A 15,632-nucleotide genomic window follows, 5' to 3' on the forward strand; every position below is an offset into this window, starting at 1 on the left:
CCACAAATGCCTTGTTTTGTATTTTTGCTCGCGGCAGATTAGGTCATATTCTTCAGCTGTTGAATATGTACTTTTGTAAGCCCTTTTCTTAACAGAGATATTTAAAACAAAATGTGAAAATGGTTTAAGTAAGCTTTGTGGTTAAAGGTAAAACCCAAATCCTCCTCTAATCCCCCTGGACACTTGTGTAACACTCTGTGTATACACTTAAGACTCTTTTCTGCATACCACAAACCTACACTTTGGTTTTGTGTGATTTCATCAGTGCTGTTTCCCTAAACACTCTGGGAGAGACACTATTTGATTACATAAGTTACATAAACCTGCTAATGAGCTAAATCTTCATGAAGCTCAGTGTTACACTTAGACCTAATTTTCTCACTGCTGAAGAATCTTATTTAGATGAGGAAAGATGGCACGGTGGTGCAGTGGTTAGCACTGCAGCCTCACAGTGCTGGGGCCCTAGGTTCAATTCCTGGGGTGCTGTCTGTGTGGAGTTTGCATGTTCTCTCCAGGTTTGTGTGGGATTGCTCCGTGTGGTGCAGCTCTTTCCACAGTCCAAAGACATACTGGTAGGTTTAATGGGCTTCCAGAAAAATTGGGCCTGGTGTGAGTGTGTGCATGTTTGTGTCTGTGTGTGCCCTGTGATGGGCTTCTAGCTGCCTTGCACCCACTGTGTGCTTGGTTAGGCTCCAGCTCTACCCAGCCTGTAGATAAAGCAGTTAGAAAATGGATGGATAGATTTTGTTGGAATAGGCAGGATGGCACCTGATGAATATGAAAATATGCTACTGACAACAAGTAGTAAGCAGATGGAAAAGGTTTCATTGAGTCATATTTGCGGAAGAAAACATGGTTTTAACTGTATTTCTTTGTGTGCAAGCACATGCAAACATATCTCTCCCATCTTATTTAAAAACCAAATATGAAACAGAAAGAAAAGATAATGTTCTAAAGAAAAAACAGCCCAACAGCAGTTCATTGAAATACTGTTTAATTCTGATTCAAGACAAGATCAAATAAACATGCATGTTTTCCTTCTATTGCTACATTATATAATACATAAATGCTTCTATCAATACAAAATATAAAAATATGTAGTACCTCATTTACATAATATATACACTAAAATGTCCTTAACTTAGTGAATTTATGTACAATTCATAGAATTAAATTAAAATGCTAAATACGTAAAACCATACATTTTGCAAAAAGGCAGAACTGTACTGAACATTACTGTTGCTGAAAATTTTTCAAAAACAACAAAAACCATACTGCTACTGTATACTTCCATGGCTAAATGTTGGCAGTTTTAAGTTGTGTGCAAGAATACATTACATGAAGTTATATAAATTGAATAGTTAATGGGAAACATGCAAAATGTTTGTGTTGTCAACGGTTACAGTAATATCAGTCACAAAACCCATTGTGGACCATACAATATTAAATTTATTTCCAAGTTGTGGATGCTTTTAAGATGAAATTGTACTTTATGAACAAACCGTTGGAGTGCAGTTGTGCAAGCCGACATTCCCAGCTGGAATAGTCTCGCCATCCCGCAGACCTTCACGAAATGATGCAGTTCTTGCTTTTTCGCCTCTTCCTAGTGTGCAGCTGTCCCCGGCCGCCCAGCGTGGCAGAGCCCGCGAGCCCCGACGATCCGTACTTGTGGAGCAGCTCGTCACTGGTGAGGTACCGGAGCTGAACGGGCCTGGGAATGGGCTCGCCCAGGAAGTAGCCTTCGTCCTCCGACTCTGAGGAGGACGAGCAAGTGGAGCACCAGTCGTCGTCATCATAGTCATCGAAGTAAGGCCCCAGCCGATGGCCCATGGGGTTTTGAAGTGTCAAGTCAGAAGTGGTCCGCGGACACTGCCTGTAGGGCTCCTGTTTGTAACCATTCCCTAACAAATCTCTCCCTCCTCTGGCAGCAGCAAACTGGTCGTAGTCTTCGCGGATATGCAGCTGAGGCCGGTCCCTCGCTTGACTGCGTCTTTCGGCAGCAAGGTGGAGGGCGTTCTCCGAGCGGGAGCGCCTGGACCTCCGTGAGCGATGGTGGTGATGGTGGTGGTGGTGGCGGCGGCTCTCCTCCTGCTCGTTCGCCCGCCTCCGCATTCTTTCGCTCATCGGTGGCAGCCTGGTATTGTTGGCACTGCTCACCAGGTTAACAGGATCTTCTGCCTCAAAGGTAAAGCCTTGTGCCAGCCTGGACAAAGCCTGGGATTCCCTGTACTGCGCAGGATACTTCAGTCTCTCAGCAGGGGGGCCCAGGTCCTGGTAGGGCTGCACGGAATTTAAGCTTCTGAGCGACTCGGTGCTCCTGAACTGAACTGAGGAGTTCAGGGTCCCCATGTTACTTTTTTCCGATATGTTCATGCCGGAGTCTTTGCTTAGATCTGGCATCGAAAACCTGGACAAATGCTCCTGGCGTTTGGTTCCTCCATCTGCTGACGTTCCTAAATAAATAATTTTAATTACAATTTGCACTTTTCAACAACATCAATGCCATTCGGATTCTAATTAAAATATACCTATAGTTGTTTTTAATATGGGACTTCGTTCATTTTGTAAACTACTGTTATTCTTTTACCTAATTAGTATCTTATTTAGTTTTTAACTAATGTTTTCCCTAGTGGCACTATTCAAACCCATTCTTTAGCAATACAATCGTTTTCTTTTATTTCAAATTAAGTTTCAGACATTTCAAGAGGATTCTGTAAACAAAGACTAAAAGACTGAAATGGGACTAATTAGGGAACAATTATCTCTGCTAATCAACAAAATATATTACATATTTGTAATGATTAGAAGTTGGCAAAATAATCAAATGAAATAATGCTCATCATTTCTAGATAACTAAGAGAATGACTTTAACAACAGTGGTATTTAAATAGCAGTAAAGTATCTAAACAGAAAAAATGCAATTAATCAACCAAGAATTCAATCAAAAATATTTTTCCAAAATTGAATTGTTCGTTTTTTTCTAACCATCTCTGTAAATTACTGGGATAAAATTAAAAATAGCCACAAAGCAAAAGAAATATCACCCTGTTCTAACAAAGCAGATCAGATCAAATATTTGCAGATTTGAAGACAAAATGGAGATTTACAAGCTACTGAATGAATATCTTAGCAGTAGCTTGAGGTTTCAATTAAACAGAACAATGTGCGCCAGAATGCCAAGATGTCCTGCTGGAGTGGAAACTTGCTATATCTGCTTACAACAATAATAATGAACATAAGTTCACAGTAAATATCATGTGTTATTTTTGTGGATCCTTAGGCTACTATCATTTTCTTGTGTTTATGAACATATTACTGTGTAAGTCTCCTTCCTTCAGACCACACAAATCATCTGAGCAATCAATCAACTAATACTCACAAAGAAAACAAGTAAATATTAAAATTGAACGGTTCTATTGTTTATATTATGCATATATTTGAAATTGGCTATGGTGGCAAGTAGAATAGTTATTTGATTAAAAGAAACCAAATCCATATTGTTATAATACATTACAAAGAAAAGGAGAATACCTGTTGCATTGGACAAAGCAAGAGACTCCATAGATCCCCTAGGAGTTTGCTCCATGGGCGTAAGTTGCTCAGTAAAGCTAAGTGCACTGATAGGGTTCCGTGTTCGGCCCTGCTGGGGCCCCATTTCTCTCTCTCTCTCATAACTGTGGAGGCTCACTGTTCTTTTCTCCGGAAACGCATGGTTGGAAACTTCGCCAAAACTATCCTGTACTTTCAGCTTTGGTGAAAAATAGTCATCCTTGCCCTCGTGGATCCAGTTATCGGGATGCCCCTGCCCAGCTGAAGTGGAAGCTCTCTTTGAACCGCTGTTCTCCTGGGCCCAGGCGTCTGGCGGGTTCCCAGGACTCTGTGCGGAGCTGTAGGCTGTTCTCACATTGCACTGGCTGAGAAGCTGGAGAGGGCTTGCCGTCTGCTCAGTTTTACTGTCATACTGGTACAGCTCCTCCCTGCTCTTCCAAACTTGGGCATCCCGGTTCAAGCTAGGTGCCTGGCTAGAAAGACTCAACAAGTCCATTTGCAAAGAAAGGGGGTCGATATCAGTTGAAAATCTGTTCGACGAAGCTGCAAGTAATGGCGCCGATAGCCTCGTGTCCTGCTTTCCATTGTTTTTTCCGATTTTGGCACTGCGGCGGGATTCCCTTGACCTTGCACTCTGGAATGCAGAATCCGAGGAATCAGAGCCATTGGGATCTTCTCCTACGCTGCAGGAGCGGGAGCAAAAGATCTGACCTTGCTTAGGCAGGAATGGGCGGCCTAACAGGGACTTCTTACAGCGTGCGCAGCAGAAACAGGTCTCTGTAGCATGCCAGTGCTGACCATCATACGTCATCTGGCCTTGATCAATGCCTGATACAGCAAAGAAAATGAAGGTCAAATTGAGAACCTGCACAAACTAAGTCTGTAGCAAATGCTATCCTATTGCTGGATGTATCCTATTAAATACATGAAACCGCTGAAGAATACTCGTTAACAGACTTTGACAGACTACACTTCTAAAAACAAATACAAAAGAAGAAGATGGGAAATCTTGCCCCACTTTATTTCTGAGACCTCTGGTTGGCTTTTTAAGCAATCCTCCTAAATCCTACTGAATACAGTAATCAAAAATGCAATGCACTGTGACTAATCTTTTGCATGCCCAAAGTTATGCAAATCTTACTTATTCCATAACAATAAAAATAATTCTATCACGCTAATGTATAAAATAATGTATTGTGTATTCCCAAAAGGCTGCTGGTATTTGAGAGTTAAGGAGAAAAATCTGTAACTATGCAAGATGTTTAAATGATAAAAGAACACACTGCATTTAAAGCATGTTTTCTTGTTGTGCCAGAACGAAAAAAAAAAACTTGGTCCTTAACAGATCACATCTGGTTTAGAGCTTGTTTTCTTCTGGTTTCAATTTCTAATCAGTTTTAGCTGAATACGTTTTGTATCCTGTCTAACTGGCAATCATGGCCTAAGTGTTCTTTTCTGCGATACGTTAAAACAAAGCTGGTATGATTTTGTTGCAGGGATCTACGATATTTCGTTTCTTGGAACACGTATTTATGGGAGATTTTCATTATTTGTGATTAGATTCCACTCTTCCAATGAAACTGATTAGGTCAGTAAGGGGTAAGGGGTTTGAATTTTAAGAATTAATGATGCATAGCACAGGCTTGTAAAGACATTTTACGTACAGTTTAAACTCACACATATATCTGATGAGTGAAGCCCTGAACGGGATACCTCATTATTCCATTGTTGGAAACACGTGTTGTAAGAACACTTTTTTTCTTTAACTGAGAATGGACATCTACCATTAAATTCAATTAAAATTAAATAAGTAAACAAATGCAGAAAAAAACAATAAATAACTGTTGAGAAACTAGGCTTTACCTATGTGTTCACCACATGAATCACAGTACTCTGCATAGAGAGACTCAAAGCAGCTACAGCAGTACGGCCTTCCCTCTTTCATTATGTACCGCTGGCCGCCCAGAACAGTCTCGCATTCAAAGCAACAGAAGTGTTTCATGTGCCAGTGTCTTCCTTCTGCTTCTGTGCACTCATCTGCAAAAATGATCTGCAAGACAAAGAATGCATGACTGACCTCCAGGTTATATCTCATTGCAGCAGTGTGATAAGGGAATATTTACTACTTAAACAGCAAGTGACAAGAGAGTTCACAGGCTCAGGAGTGTAATTCAACAATATTCAGATGTTGTCCAGACACACATATTAGCTTGAATTTTAGATCTATAATCAAATTTTAAAAAAGGCTATACTTGGAAGGGTGATTTCTATACAAAATCAATCAAATCAAAGCAATGTATTCCTTTCTCAGTTTCTAATGTATACATATTGATGCATGGAATACTACTAATAATCATATACAGTAGGTGTTTTGTTACAAGACTCATTAACACAGTGATAAGCTTCCCCTTTGCATTTAAGTATGCAGGTCATTAACTGAGAAGTGGAATTTTCAAAGAACAAAGAAAACTGCAAAACAAGACAGGATTCAGTTTATCATTGGCCCAATTCTGGGTCACAGCTAATTTCTAATCCTGTCACTGCAAGCAAAATGAAAATCTGCAGCACGAAATGGGTCTGTCAACCCTGTCCCTCTGGAAGGCTGGAGGGTCTGCTCAGGATCAGAGCTTTACTCATCCCAGTCCTTACCTCATCGCAGGCTGCACATCTGGGCTTGAGGCGCTCAGCATGGTGCCTGCCACAGTATATCTTCCCGTCTTGATAGAAATAAATGAGATCTACCAAGAGCTCGTCACATATGCTGCATACAAAACAGTGAGGGTGCCAGCAAACTCCATGCCCAGCTCGTGATGCGAAGATGGCCATGTCACCTCCATTAATTTGCCCACCACACTATTTCATGAGAGAGAAAAAGAAACTGTACACATGAGGACGTATCTGCACACCAAATACAGCATCTACTTTTTGAGCATATTATGGGAGTGAAAAAAAAAGTGCAGTCAACAATCCTTGTTATACAGTATCATGCTGATCCACATTCTCGATCCACACATATCAATAAGAAACTTGAACTTAGAACTCAGCGTTTGCTATTGCTCTAAGCTCTTGAGCTCTACATGTGATCAAACCGCAATAAAAACTTGAAGTGATTACATTAAAACCTAATCAGGTACATTTGTGGGAAACATTTTTTAAAGCATTCTTTTCTGCTTCTGACAGGTTTACATGATTACAAAAAAAACACTCCTATCTGTCACAGATAAAGGGATTTACTGTAAAATCCTATGATAAAAAAAGAAACAGCAGGTGCCAGCAAAGCCAAAACTGCACATTTGTTCCTGTAACATCTGTTCTGGTATAATAAAAGGAACACAGCAGAGATATGCTGCCAGTAAAACAAATCCTGCCTACACAGATATATAATTTACTTGTCACTCCCAATGCATGATCTTATCAAGCCAATTCACGGTATTACCAATAACATGCAGCACTTCCGTTATTACATGCAGTTTTGCATTCTTTCTCACATTGTTGAAAACTGGAAAGGTAAAGGGATATTTAAGATTCTAAATTAATTTAAAAGCTGTCAAACAAAAAATATTAACAAACAACAATATGCATATTAAAAGGGCTACCCTAATGGTATCTGACACAGAGGAAGAACATTCATCATGGTTTCAGATTTTAGCACTGTCCTTGTCTTAATTCATATATAAGCCTTGGGTCAAATAATACAAATGAGTTTTAGAACAATGAAGTGTCACAGTGCGAGGCATAGCATTCCATTTATGAATTCCGATATTCATTCCGATATATATATATATTGGACACTATGGAATGTGTGCAAACCAAGGCATTACCTGCTCACAGATTGCACCAGTCATCGTCACAGGGAAAGGTCTCACATTGCCTCGTCCTAAGTTCTCCCTTTTCCTCTGGTTGCTGAACAGTTTCAGCTCCCTTTTCTCTTCATCATCCAAAGAGTTGCAATACCGCACCTAAAACCAAAAAGACAAGAAAACTAGTGTCAATGAACAAATGCAGCCAACATAGTGACAGAATGACTATGTGACAGAGTGACTAAATAAAAGTCTGAAATTGCTTCCAGGAGGTACCATTGTGATAAAATAAACACAACATTCAAGTCCTGCTGAAAACGCAAGAATATCGCCTATGATTGCTGTACAAAACATTTTGGGAAGAATTTCACCAGATCACACTATTTATATTGCATGTAAAACATTTATGCAACAGACTGTAATTTATATTTGGGTACAAAAATACCCAAAAATAACAAAAATTCAAATAACAGTTCTTTCAAGCACACAGCATATTACCAGGACACTGTGTAAGTAAACCTCTTATAAACAAACTGGATTTCATCATCCAGCATATGTCCTAAATCTGGAAAAACAGAAGTGTTCAGTGTAGTAAATATGAACTTACATCTTAGTCATGAATATTACTTTATTAAGTCTTTACAAGATGCCATTCTTCTTTCACTGGTTTTACCTTCATAACAAGAAAAAATAAGTTTCCACTGCAGGCCGTGAAAGGAACATTTACCTCATTGTCGTGTGGAGGCAACTGATGAAGAAGCTGTTTGATTCTGTACTTCTCACCAGGGCTGTTAACATAGGGAACCCTGTCCTCAGGAAGGCAGCTGTAATAATGGTGCACCTGGAGAGAAATCAGTGCTGGCTTTAACAAAAATACAGACTGCGCCTATAAAACGCAAGATCAATGTGGATCTGTTCGCTGCAGAAGCAGTTGACAGGCTAATTATAGGCTAATCTTTTATGTAAAGGGGCAGAAGAAATATGAACAAGCCTGGATAGTTAAAGCAATGGCAGCTAACTTGTATTTGTCTGCGTTTCAAATGGGAATGGTTACAAACAAGTGGAGGCCATTCAGTCCATCTAGTCCATTTGGTACTTAGTAGTTAATTGATCCAAGGATCTCATACAGCCGTTTCTTTAGAGAAGTCAGTATCGGCTTAAACCACGTGGCTCGGTAGCTTGTTCCACACACCAAAAGAATTTAAATGTGAAAAATTGTTTGATCTGCTTCCTTTTGAATACTGACAATGCAAGGCATTGGTTCATTTCTGCAGCCACATTAAATGTTAAAAAACTTGCAGTGTAAATTACTCCCCCGGTTTGAAAAAAAGCCCTGTTCAGCAGATTCACTGGTCATTTAGATATGGATTTTTCCTCCAACTGAATAACCCAGAAGAGATATGAATGTGTAGTTATGTCAAGAAGACAGTTAGCCTGTTTGGGCATGATTCTAAGACTTCCTCCTGTGTTTCAAGAAAATGTCTATATTACTTGAGTATATTTTTTCAAAACTGTCACCACATTTCCAAATGCACAAATTCATAAGCTGCCGATTCAGTTTTTAAAGCATGAAAAAGTCCCTTTAATGTGCTGAGACAGTGATTGTGCCAGAGATGAAACAAGGCTACAGTTGTTGCCAGGCAGAGATGTTTATGCGTTTAAATGGCAAGACTTGAGAGAAAATAAGGCTAACACTAATGGAATGTGTAGGGGAGGCAGATGGGCTAAACCACTCCAAGAAGTGATATATGGTAGTGTGCAAAATAGGATGGTCTGCTTGATTCGGAAATTCACTACTTACTGCTCATTTCTGTCTATATCACATACATGTAACCCCATATTTCATTGGAACAAGTAAAGGTTTATTCCATGCTGAAAAGAGAGGAAAAGAAACACAACGTTTTGGCTGTGGAGCTGTCTGTGGAACACCCAAAGAAGGCTCCACAGCCAAAATGTTGCATTTCTTCTCTTTTCAGCATGAAATAAACCTTTTCTGGTTCCTTTGCAGCTTACGCGTGTGGACGCAGCTACCTACTTGAACTACTTCATTGCATATTTCTTTGCTTTATGTAATAACAGTAGCATTATTAATAAGAAAAGTAATTTACCAGACTGTTTCCAAAGCAACTTACAGAGCACTACTGGCAGCTGCTGCTGCAGACTCACTGATCACAGGACCTTTGGGTTCTGTCTCATCTATAACAAACCTGCCCAAATGACAGCAGTGGATTGTAAACTGTACATTTCTAAATCCTTTTTTCCTGTTTTCCACATTGTCTCCACCTAAGCTGTAATCGCCAGTCACTTCTTTCCATCTTGTCTCACTGCAATGACTCCTGTACTGTACAGAGCCTAAGCTATGCAAAACATTACAGGCGACTTAGTACCAGCTGTGGGAATTGCGCCCTCACTGACATCACTACAAAACCTGCAGGTGGCCTTTAAGTCACAGGAGTCTCCGTTGTGCCGAGAGTTCCCTTCCCCCTGTAGTGCTTAGCCAGGGTTTTTATTCTTGAATTAAAGATTTTTCAAAGCAAAAGACAATTGAAGGGGTAAAATATTTTGCTGCAATTCAGTTCCAAATTTATGTAATCTATGATGTATTTTCAGAGCCAAATCTTTCCAATACTCTGGGGGCACAGGGACTTGCAGTTTGTGGTCTCACAGAGGTTGGTCATTTCTGGGTAATGAGAGAAAGCTAAGAAGGCACAGGTTTATAAAAATATATGTGGAAAAACATCTGGAGCAGGAAACATAAGCATAAGCAAAATATACAAATCATACTTCATAAAGTACATTTAAAAGCTGAGCTGACTGAGAAATCTTCTATATTACCAAGTTAATACTCTTTTTAATAAACATTTCTTACTAAGATAGCACACAAATGGTCAAACTGTCTCATACACAGTTTGGGCAATTATGAAAGGTTGCTGTAAAATATTTTGATACTGATTTTCTTAGGATTTTTTAAGATCCCCTGTTGGGATTGCTTTGGTTGTTTTATGAAGGACAGTGGGTTCACAGCTCAGATGCCAATGCAAACCCCTTCAACAGTTTCCTGAGTGGCATACATTATGGGCAACCTACATTACACTTGTAGAGGATACATGAAAAATAATACTTCAGAGCTATCAAAGGCATTTTCATACAAGTGGGATAAACAGTGAAAATAATTAAATGAGACAAGACTAAAAAAACTTAAATGAGCCACATTTTTAACAGCAGAACCGGAAACATTTGGATTCCAGCAAAATCAGAAAATGCTTGTAGCTTTACAATGCAGCACATTAGGAGCCACATCAGAATACAAACTCACTAAATCCACCATTTTTTCTGTTCCAGCAATTACGTTGTTAAAAATATACTTTGAATAGAACCAGATGAGGTGTCCCACCCAGACAAGAGTCCCAAGGTGCACAGGAATGAGATGCTGGCCTACACTGAAACCGAAAAGATTTTCCACTGCCTGTTCCACACAGAAAGGAATACTAGAAATCTGAGAGGAAGTGGAGGTTTGGCTGAATGAGATAGTTACTGTTTGCATCTGTTCTAGGAAAAGCAGAATAATTCAGTGTTTTGGGCAAATTGCTTCTACAGAAATTTGTTTCTTAAATGTCTCATTACAACTTCCTCAGTTACAAAAATGATGAGACAGAATTAGAAATAAAATGATTTACTCTGTACTGTGTCTACATTTAGGATTATACAAGTATAAATTAACATTACTACGAGATTTCATGTAGTGAAATTAATACTTCTTAATATCTTCTGGTAGTAAGATTTTCACATGCTCATTACGAAACTTAAGCTCAATTTGAGATTAGACATGTCAAAATACATAATTTTCAGTTTCTTAGAAGCAAATATAAAACAAACTTTTTTCTCACCTGACAATACACTGCATGTTCTCCGTAATATGTTTTTAATTGACTTTGGCTTTTTCAAACTGCCATTATCTAAATATGCACAGTCTCTAGTGGTGAAGGATTTTAATAATTAAATATGCACTGCTAACAAATAAAGCTGCAACAAATAAAGCAGTTATTTACAGACCACAGACCAAGATTTCTTATAAACAGGAAAGTCATGTAAGAGTCTCAAACTATAAAATGTAAGGTGTATTAAGTGCTTATATTCGAATGTTAAGAAAAGATTTATTAATTTAATGATCTGTAGCTGCACAGTATCAAAGCAGTTTCAAACTGCTAAAATGTAGATGAGACCAATGACAACCTAAATGAAGAAGCACTGTACTGAATGTCACTCTCAATGAACACATCTAAGTAAAAAAAAATCCTCAGGTTATCTTAATGCATTACTCAAGGAATTTTCTCAAACTGGGGCTATTGTAATATGTTCCATAAATAATCAGATTTCTGCAATCATTGAATGGCTCTTGTGCTCAGCAGGGCAGTCTCATGACTATGTAATTAACTTGAACCCATGGATGACCTTTGAAAAAGGCTAAAACTGAGTATGCAATGCATGCGCAGACTCTAAGGAGTCTGAGTTATTGACCCCACTCATTAGCTAAGTAATAAAACTGGGCAGCCAGGTAATTAACAGGATGAAATGTGAATCTGTAAATAAAATAAGATTTTTTTATTGCAAACAATTGGTGCATCTTAGAAGAAAGAGCAATAACTTAACATGAAGCACGTTTATTCACTTTCTCTTTAAACATGTCATATAGCGAAATACAGCTCAGCAGCCTACAATTAACAAAACCAAAAGCCTGGTCTTATTACTTCAAGAACATTTTACTTCACATCTCTTGTACAAATACTTTAATAAAGCACCGATGCCTATCTTTTTTTAAGCTCCAATACATAGTTACAATGAAGGGAAATTATATTTTCTAGGGCACTCGTTTCACACTTCTTAACAAAGCCAACTGTTCCACTTGAAACCTATTTAAAATCAAATCCCTGAAAATGGGGTACCTGTTCTGGTTTTAATCCGGGGGGGACCCAAGCATACTCCTCCAGGGCACAGCCGGAGTCGTCGTCGGATGTGGAGTTTCTCTGGAAGTCGTACATGAGTTTGCTCACAGTCTTCTCCATTTCTAAAGGCATGACTGCAACAACATGCTCCTCCCGCGAGCACTTACAGTGAAGGCAGATCTTCCTGCAGAGAGCAAGAGACCCATTTTTGAGTTTAATGCTCTTAGAGAAACTGTTTAGTTGAATTAGCCCAATCAGCGGACGCTGGGACACAGAACTATAAACACATTCTTTGGCAGCATGCCTTTGGCAGGAACCCAACATATCCAAGGCACTTTAAAAAAAAAATCCAACATTCGTGTCTTTTGGAATATAACCCCTACATGTTATGACAGCCTCAGAGGGTCAGGGGTTAAAGCTGGATTGTTAAACCTTGGAATCAGGCCTTTTCGCACTCTTTGGCCAAGAGCAGAACCAGAATGATTTCCTGACACCCCCCCCCACCACCACCCAATTATAATAATTACCTGTGGATACAAATAAATAAATGTCAAGTAGTGAATAACTAGTGACAAAAAAGGTTTTGAATTTCATTTGAGTGCAGAAGACTAAGTACTGCATGCTAACTAGTGCACCTACTTTAAACTTGTATATATATAATTAAGAATACGGAAATTATTTCCTTCTAATTAAGGACAGACAATGATATCTCTACTTAAGGATAGACTCTAAGGATATCCTTCAGTGGGTAATCACTCTGAAGCCTGAAATTAACTTGGAATTTGAACATAGTGGCAATCCTGCCTTAAATGCATATGTAAATGTCTGTAACTTCGCCACAGAGACTACACCCATCTGTAAACTGAAAGTGTTGGTATGTTAAATTACACTTCACCGAGTACAAAAAGCATTGTAAAAAAACTTAAGTGCTTCAGACATTTTTTCTGCAACAATACTTGTGTTTGCAACTAGTGTCAACTTTCTTTAGTCTATGAGTCTAACTTAGTTAAAGCATGGACTTTGGCCAGAATTTTCTATTTCCTGCTATTCGTCAGATCAAAAATACACATACATCCAAAAAGACAGCCTGCATCTGGTTTGCATCCATCCAGCCAAGCAGACTCATTAGGGCCCATGGCTCTCCCTTTCAACAACATTGAGCCCAGAACCAGAGACTGCAAGCATAGAGATAGGTTAGCTGGCTACTGTTGTATAAAGCCAAATACTGCAAAAACAAATCGCCCATGCTCATTTCAAACTTCATTATTACTTCAAGAGCATAAAAGGCTTGAAAAAGCCAGAACAAATATAGGCTCTAAGCTGGTTTATATCCCTTTTTTCCCCCCATTTAAAAAAATAAAAATAAAATGCATGTATAATTCCAAAATGAAATCAACATTGTACATATACGCAGGTATTTGTTCCAGTGTTACATAAACACAAAAAAGCTGTATTTTTTGTAGTATACATTTATTTCTCATTCTTTGCATTTATGATATAAATAAAGCATTAGGTTCAAAATCCCAGACACTTTATTACTTAAAATGTTTTCAGTTGCCATTGATTAATAATGTCAATTGAATAATAATGTTTAATTGCAATTATTTAACATTTTACCATTTTAATTTTTTTTCTTTCAATGCATTTCACTGCTGTTCCACACATGTAGCCTACAAATGATCATTTCATATTTGTGCACTATGAAAGCTTTTTTTAGTGTTACCATTACCTTGACTTGAAATATCTGCATTGCATCAAATACAGGAAATCTAATATCATCAGTGCAGAACAACTGTACCATTACTTCATTGCTTTAACCATTAGTGAAATTCTGACTGTTGCCAAGATGTACACTACACAATTTCTGTATATAAAATTATCAAAATTTGTTAATACTTGTCACTGATAATTAATACACAACCTCTTGACAAACAAGTTGTTAGGATAATTAGAGTATTTAAAATGTGTGGTTTTAATTGGCATTGGTATGAAGTCATGGTTAGCAATCAGAACTCTAAACTTGAACACTGTGGGTTCAGAAAATACATGTACTGGTTTTGGATCCTTGAGGAATTAATGTCCTTCAGATTGCTTCTGTAAAATACCCAGCTGTCTAACTGAGCAGAATTGAAAACCAACATGATAAAAGCATCATCCAAATGAATAAAAAAATAATGATTGAAACAAAGACATCAGTAGCCAGACTCAGAGCTGGTACCATCACAGCTGTGACACACCTGCTTCTGTACTGCCCAGAGCAAAGGCCCTTTTCTCATAAGCGTGAGCTTTTTGTGTATTGCTAACAGCGTCTCTATAAATAGAGCCAATATCATGATGATTTCAATATACCGTCATACTTCAAGATGAATTTTGCAAAGGTTAAACAGATAAAAAAATAAAAGCAGAGATCGTTACCTTGTTAGTATTTTACCAGTTTTAATTTCCTTTAATGGGCCTTCTTGACATTGACTTAAAGAACAATACACTTTAATAGTCTTCAAAAGGAATACAGGTTAATTAAATGTGTATAAATATGTTTTATAGTGTACTACACCCACAGATCTGGCACTAAGCCAGAGAAAAAGACATTGACTACATGTTTAGTGACTCCTAGTTTGCATTCCAAATTTAAAGAATAGAAACTTAATTAGTGAGAAGGAACAAGTAATAGGTTTATTCCATGCTGAAAAAAAGAAGAAAGAAAACACAACATTTCGGCCGTGGAGCCTTCTTCAGGTGTGCTCACACGGCCGAAACGTTGTGTTTTCTTTCTTCTTTTTTTCAGCATGGAATAAACCTATTACTTGTTCCTTTGCAGCCTACGCATGCTGACGCAGCTACCCACCTGAACTTAATTAGTGAGATATTGAGATCATGCAGTTATGACACTTGCTGAAGGGCAAGTCATTTTAGAAAGAAAGCTCTGCATGACCTGGCCATCCACAAGAAATAAATTAGTACACCAAGATTATTTCACAACAAAACATAGGGATTGATCTGCATTACAAACTGAATACTGAAAAAAAGGTAAAATCTTCAAAATCTCCCTCCCAAGACCTAAGAAAGATGAAAGTAAGAACCCTAAAGCTATCCTCTTATAGCTTGTTAAGTAACACGAATGACAGTAATCCTCTGTATCAATGATGCAAGAACACAGCCATTTGGGATAGTGTTAAATTGTCAGATGCATTTCCAAATTCACAGAAACGGTGCAGATCCAATGTTGTGCTTAACCACACTCATATCAATTTGTAGACTAACACCATTTTATTTTTCTCTCCTCTGAAAGGATGACTGCAAAACCACTTCCCTTGGCAGAGTTTTGTCACAGTCTAAACAT

At 38.3% G+C, this 15,632-nt stretch overlaps 1 protein-coding gene across 4 annotated transcripts in view; it reads right to left on the reverse strand.

The window, feature by feature from the left end:
* Positions 1 to 977: 977 nt before the first annotated feature.
* Positions 978 to 15,632, reverse strand: part of prickle2b (prickle homolog 2b) — a 94,128-nt gene continuing 79,473 nt past the window's right edge. For all 4 annotated transcript variants that reach the window (XM_088916834.1, XM_088916832.1, XM_088916833.1 and 1 more), the window contains 7 exons: positions 12,293 to 12,476; positions 8,077 to 8,190; positions 7,371 to 7,508; positions 6,199 to 6,402; positions 5,413 to 5,599; positions 3,532 to 4,377; positions 978 to 2,453 (listed from right to left, as the gene is read on the reverse strand). In XM_088916834.1, coding sequence (XP_088772960.1) covers positions 1,567 to 2,453; positions 3,532 to 4,377; positions 5,413 to 5,599; positions 6,199 to 6,402; positions 7,371 to 7,508; positions 8,077 to 8,190; positions 12,293 to 12,424 — 2,508 coding nt within the window. In that variant the 5' untranslated portion in view covers positions 12,425 to 12,476 and the 3' untranslated portion in view covers positions 978 to 1,566. The remainder of the gene's footprint in view (positions 2,454 to 3,531; positions 4,378 to 5,412; positions 5,600 to 6,198; positions 6,403 to 7,370; positions 7,509 to 8,076; positions 8,191 to 12,292; positions 12,477 to 15,632) is intronic.

This window comes from Atractosteus spatula, chromosome 5, assembly GCF_055471065.1.
Source record: "Atractosteus spatula isolate fAtrSpa1 chromosome 5, fAtrSpa1.hap1, whole genome shotgun sequence".
Taxonomy (NCBI): domain Eukaryota; kingdom Metazoa; phylum Chordata; class Actinopteri; order Semionotiformes; family Lepisosteidae; genus Atractosteus; species Atractosteus spatula.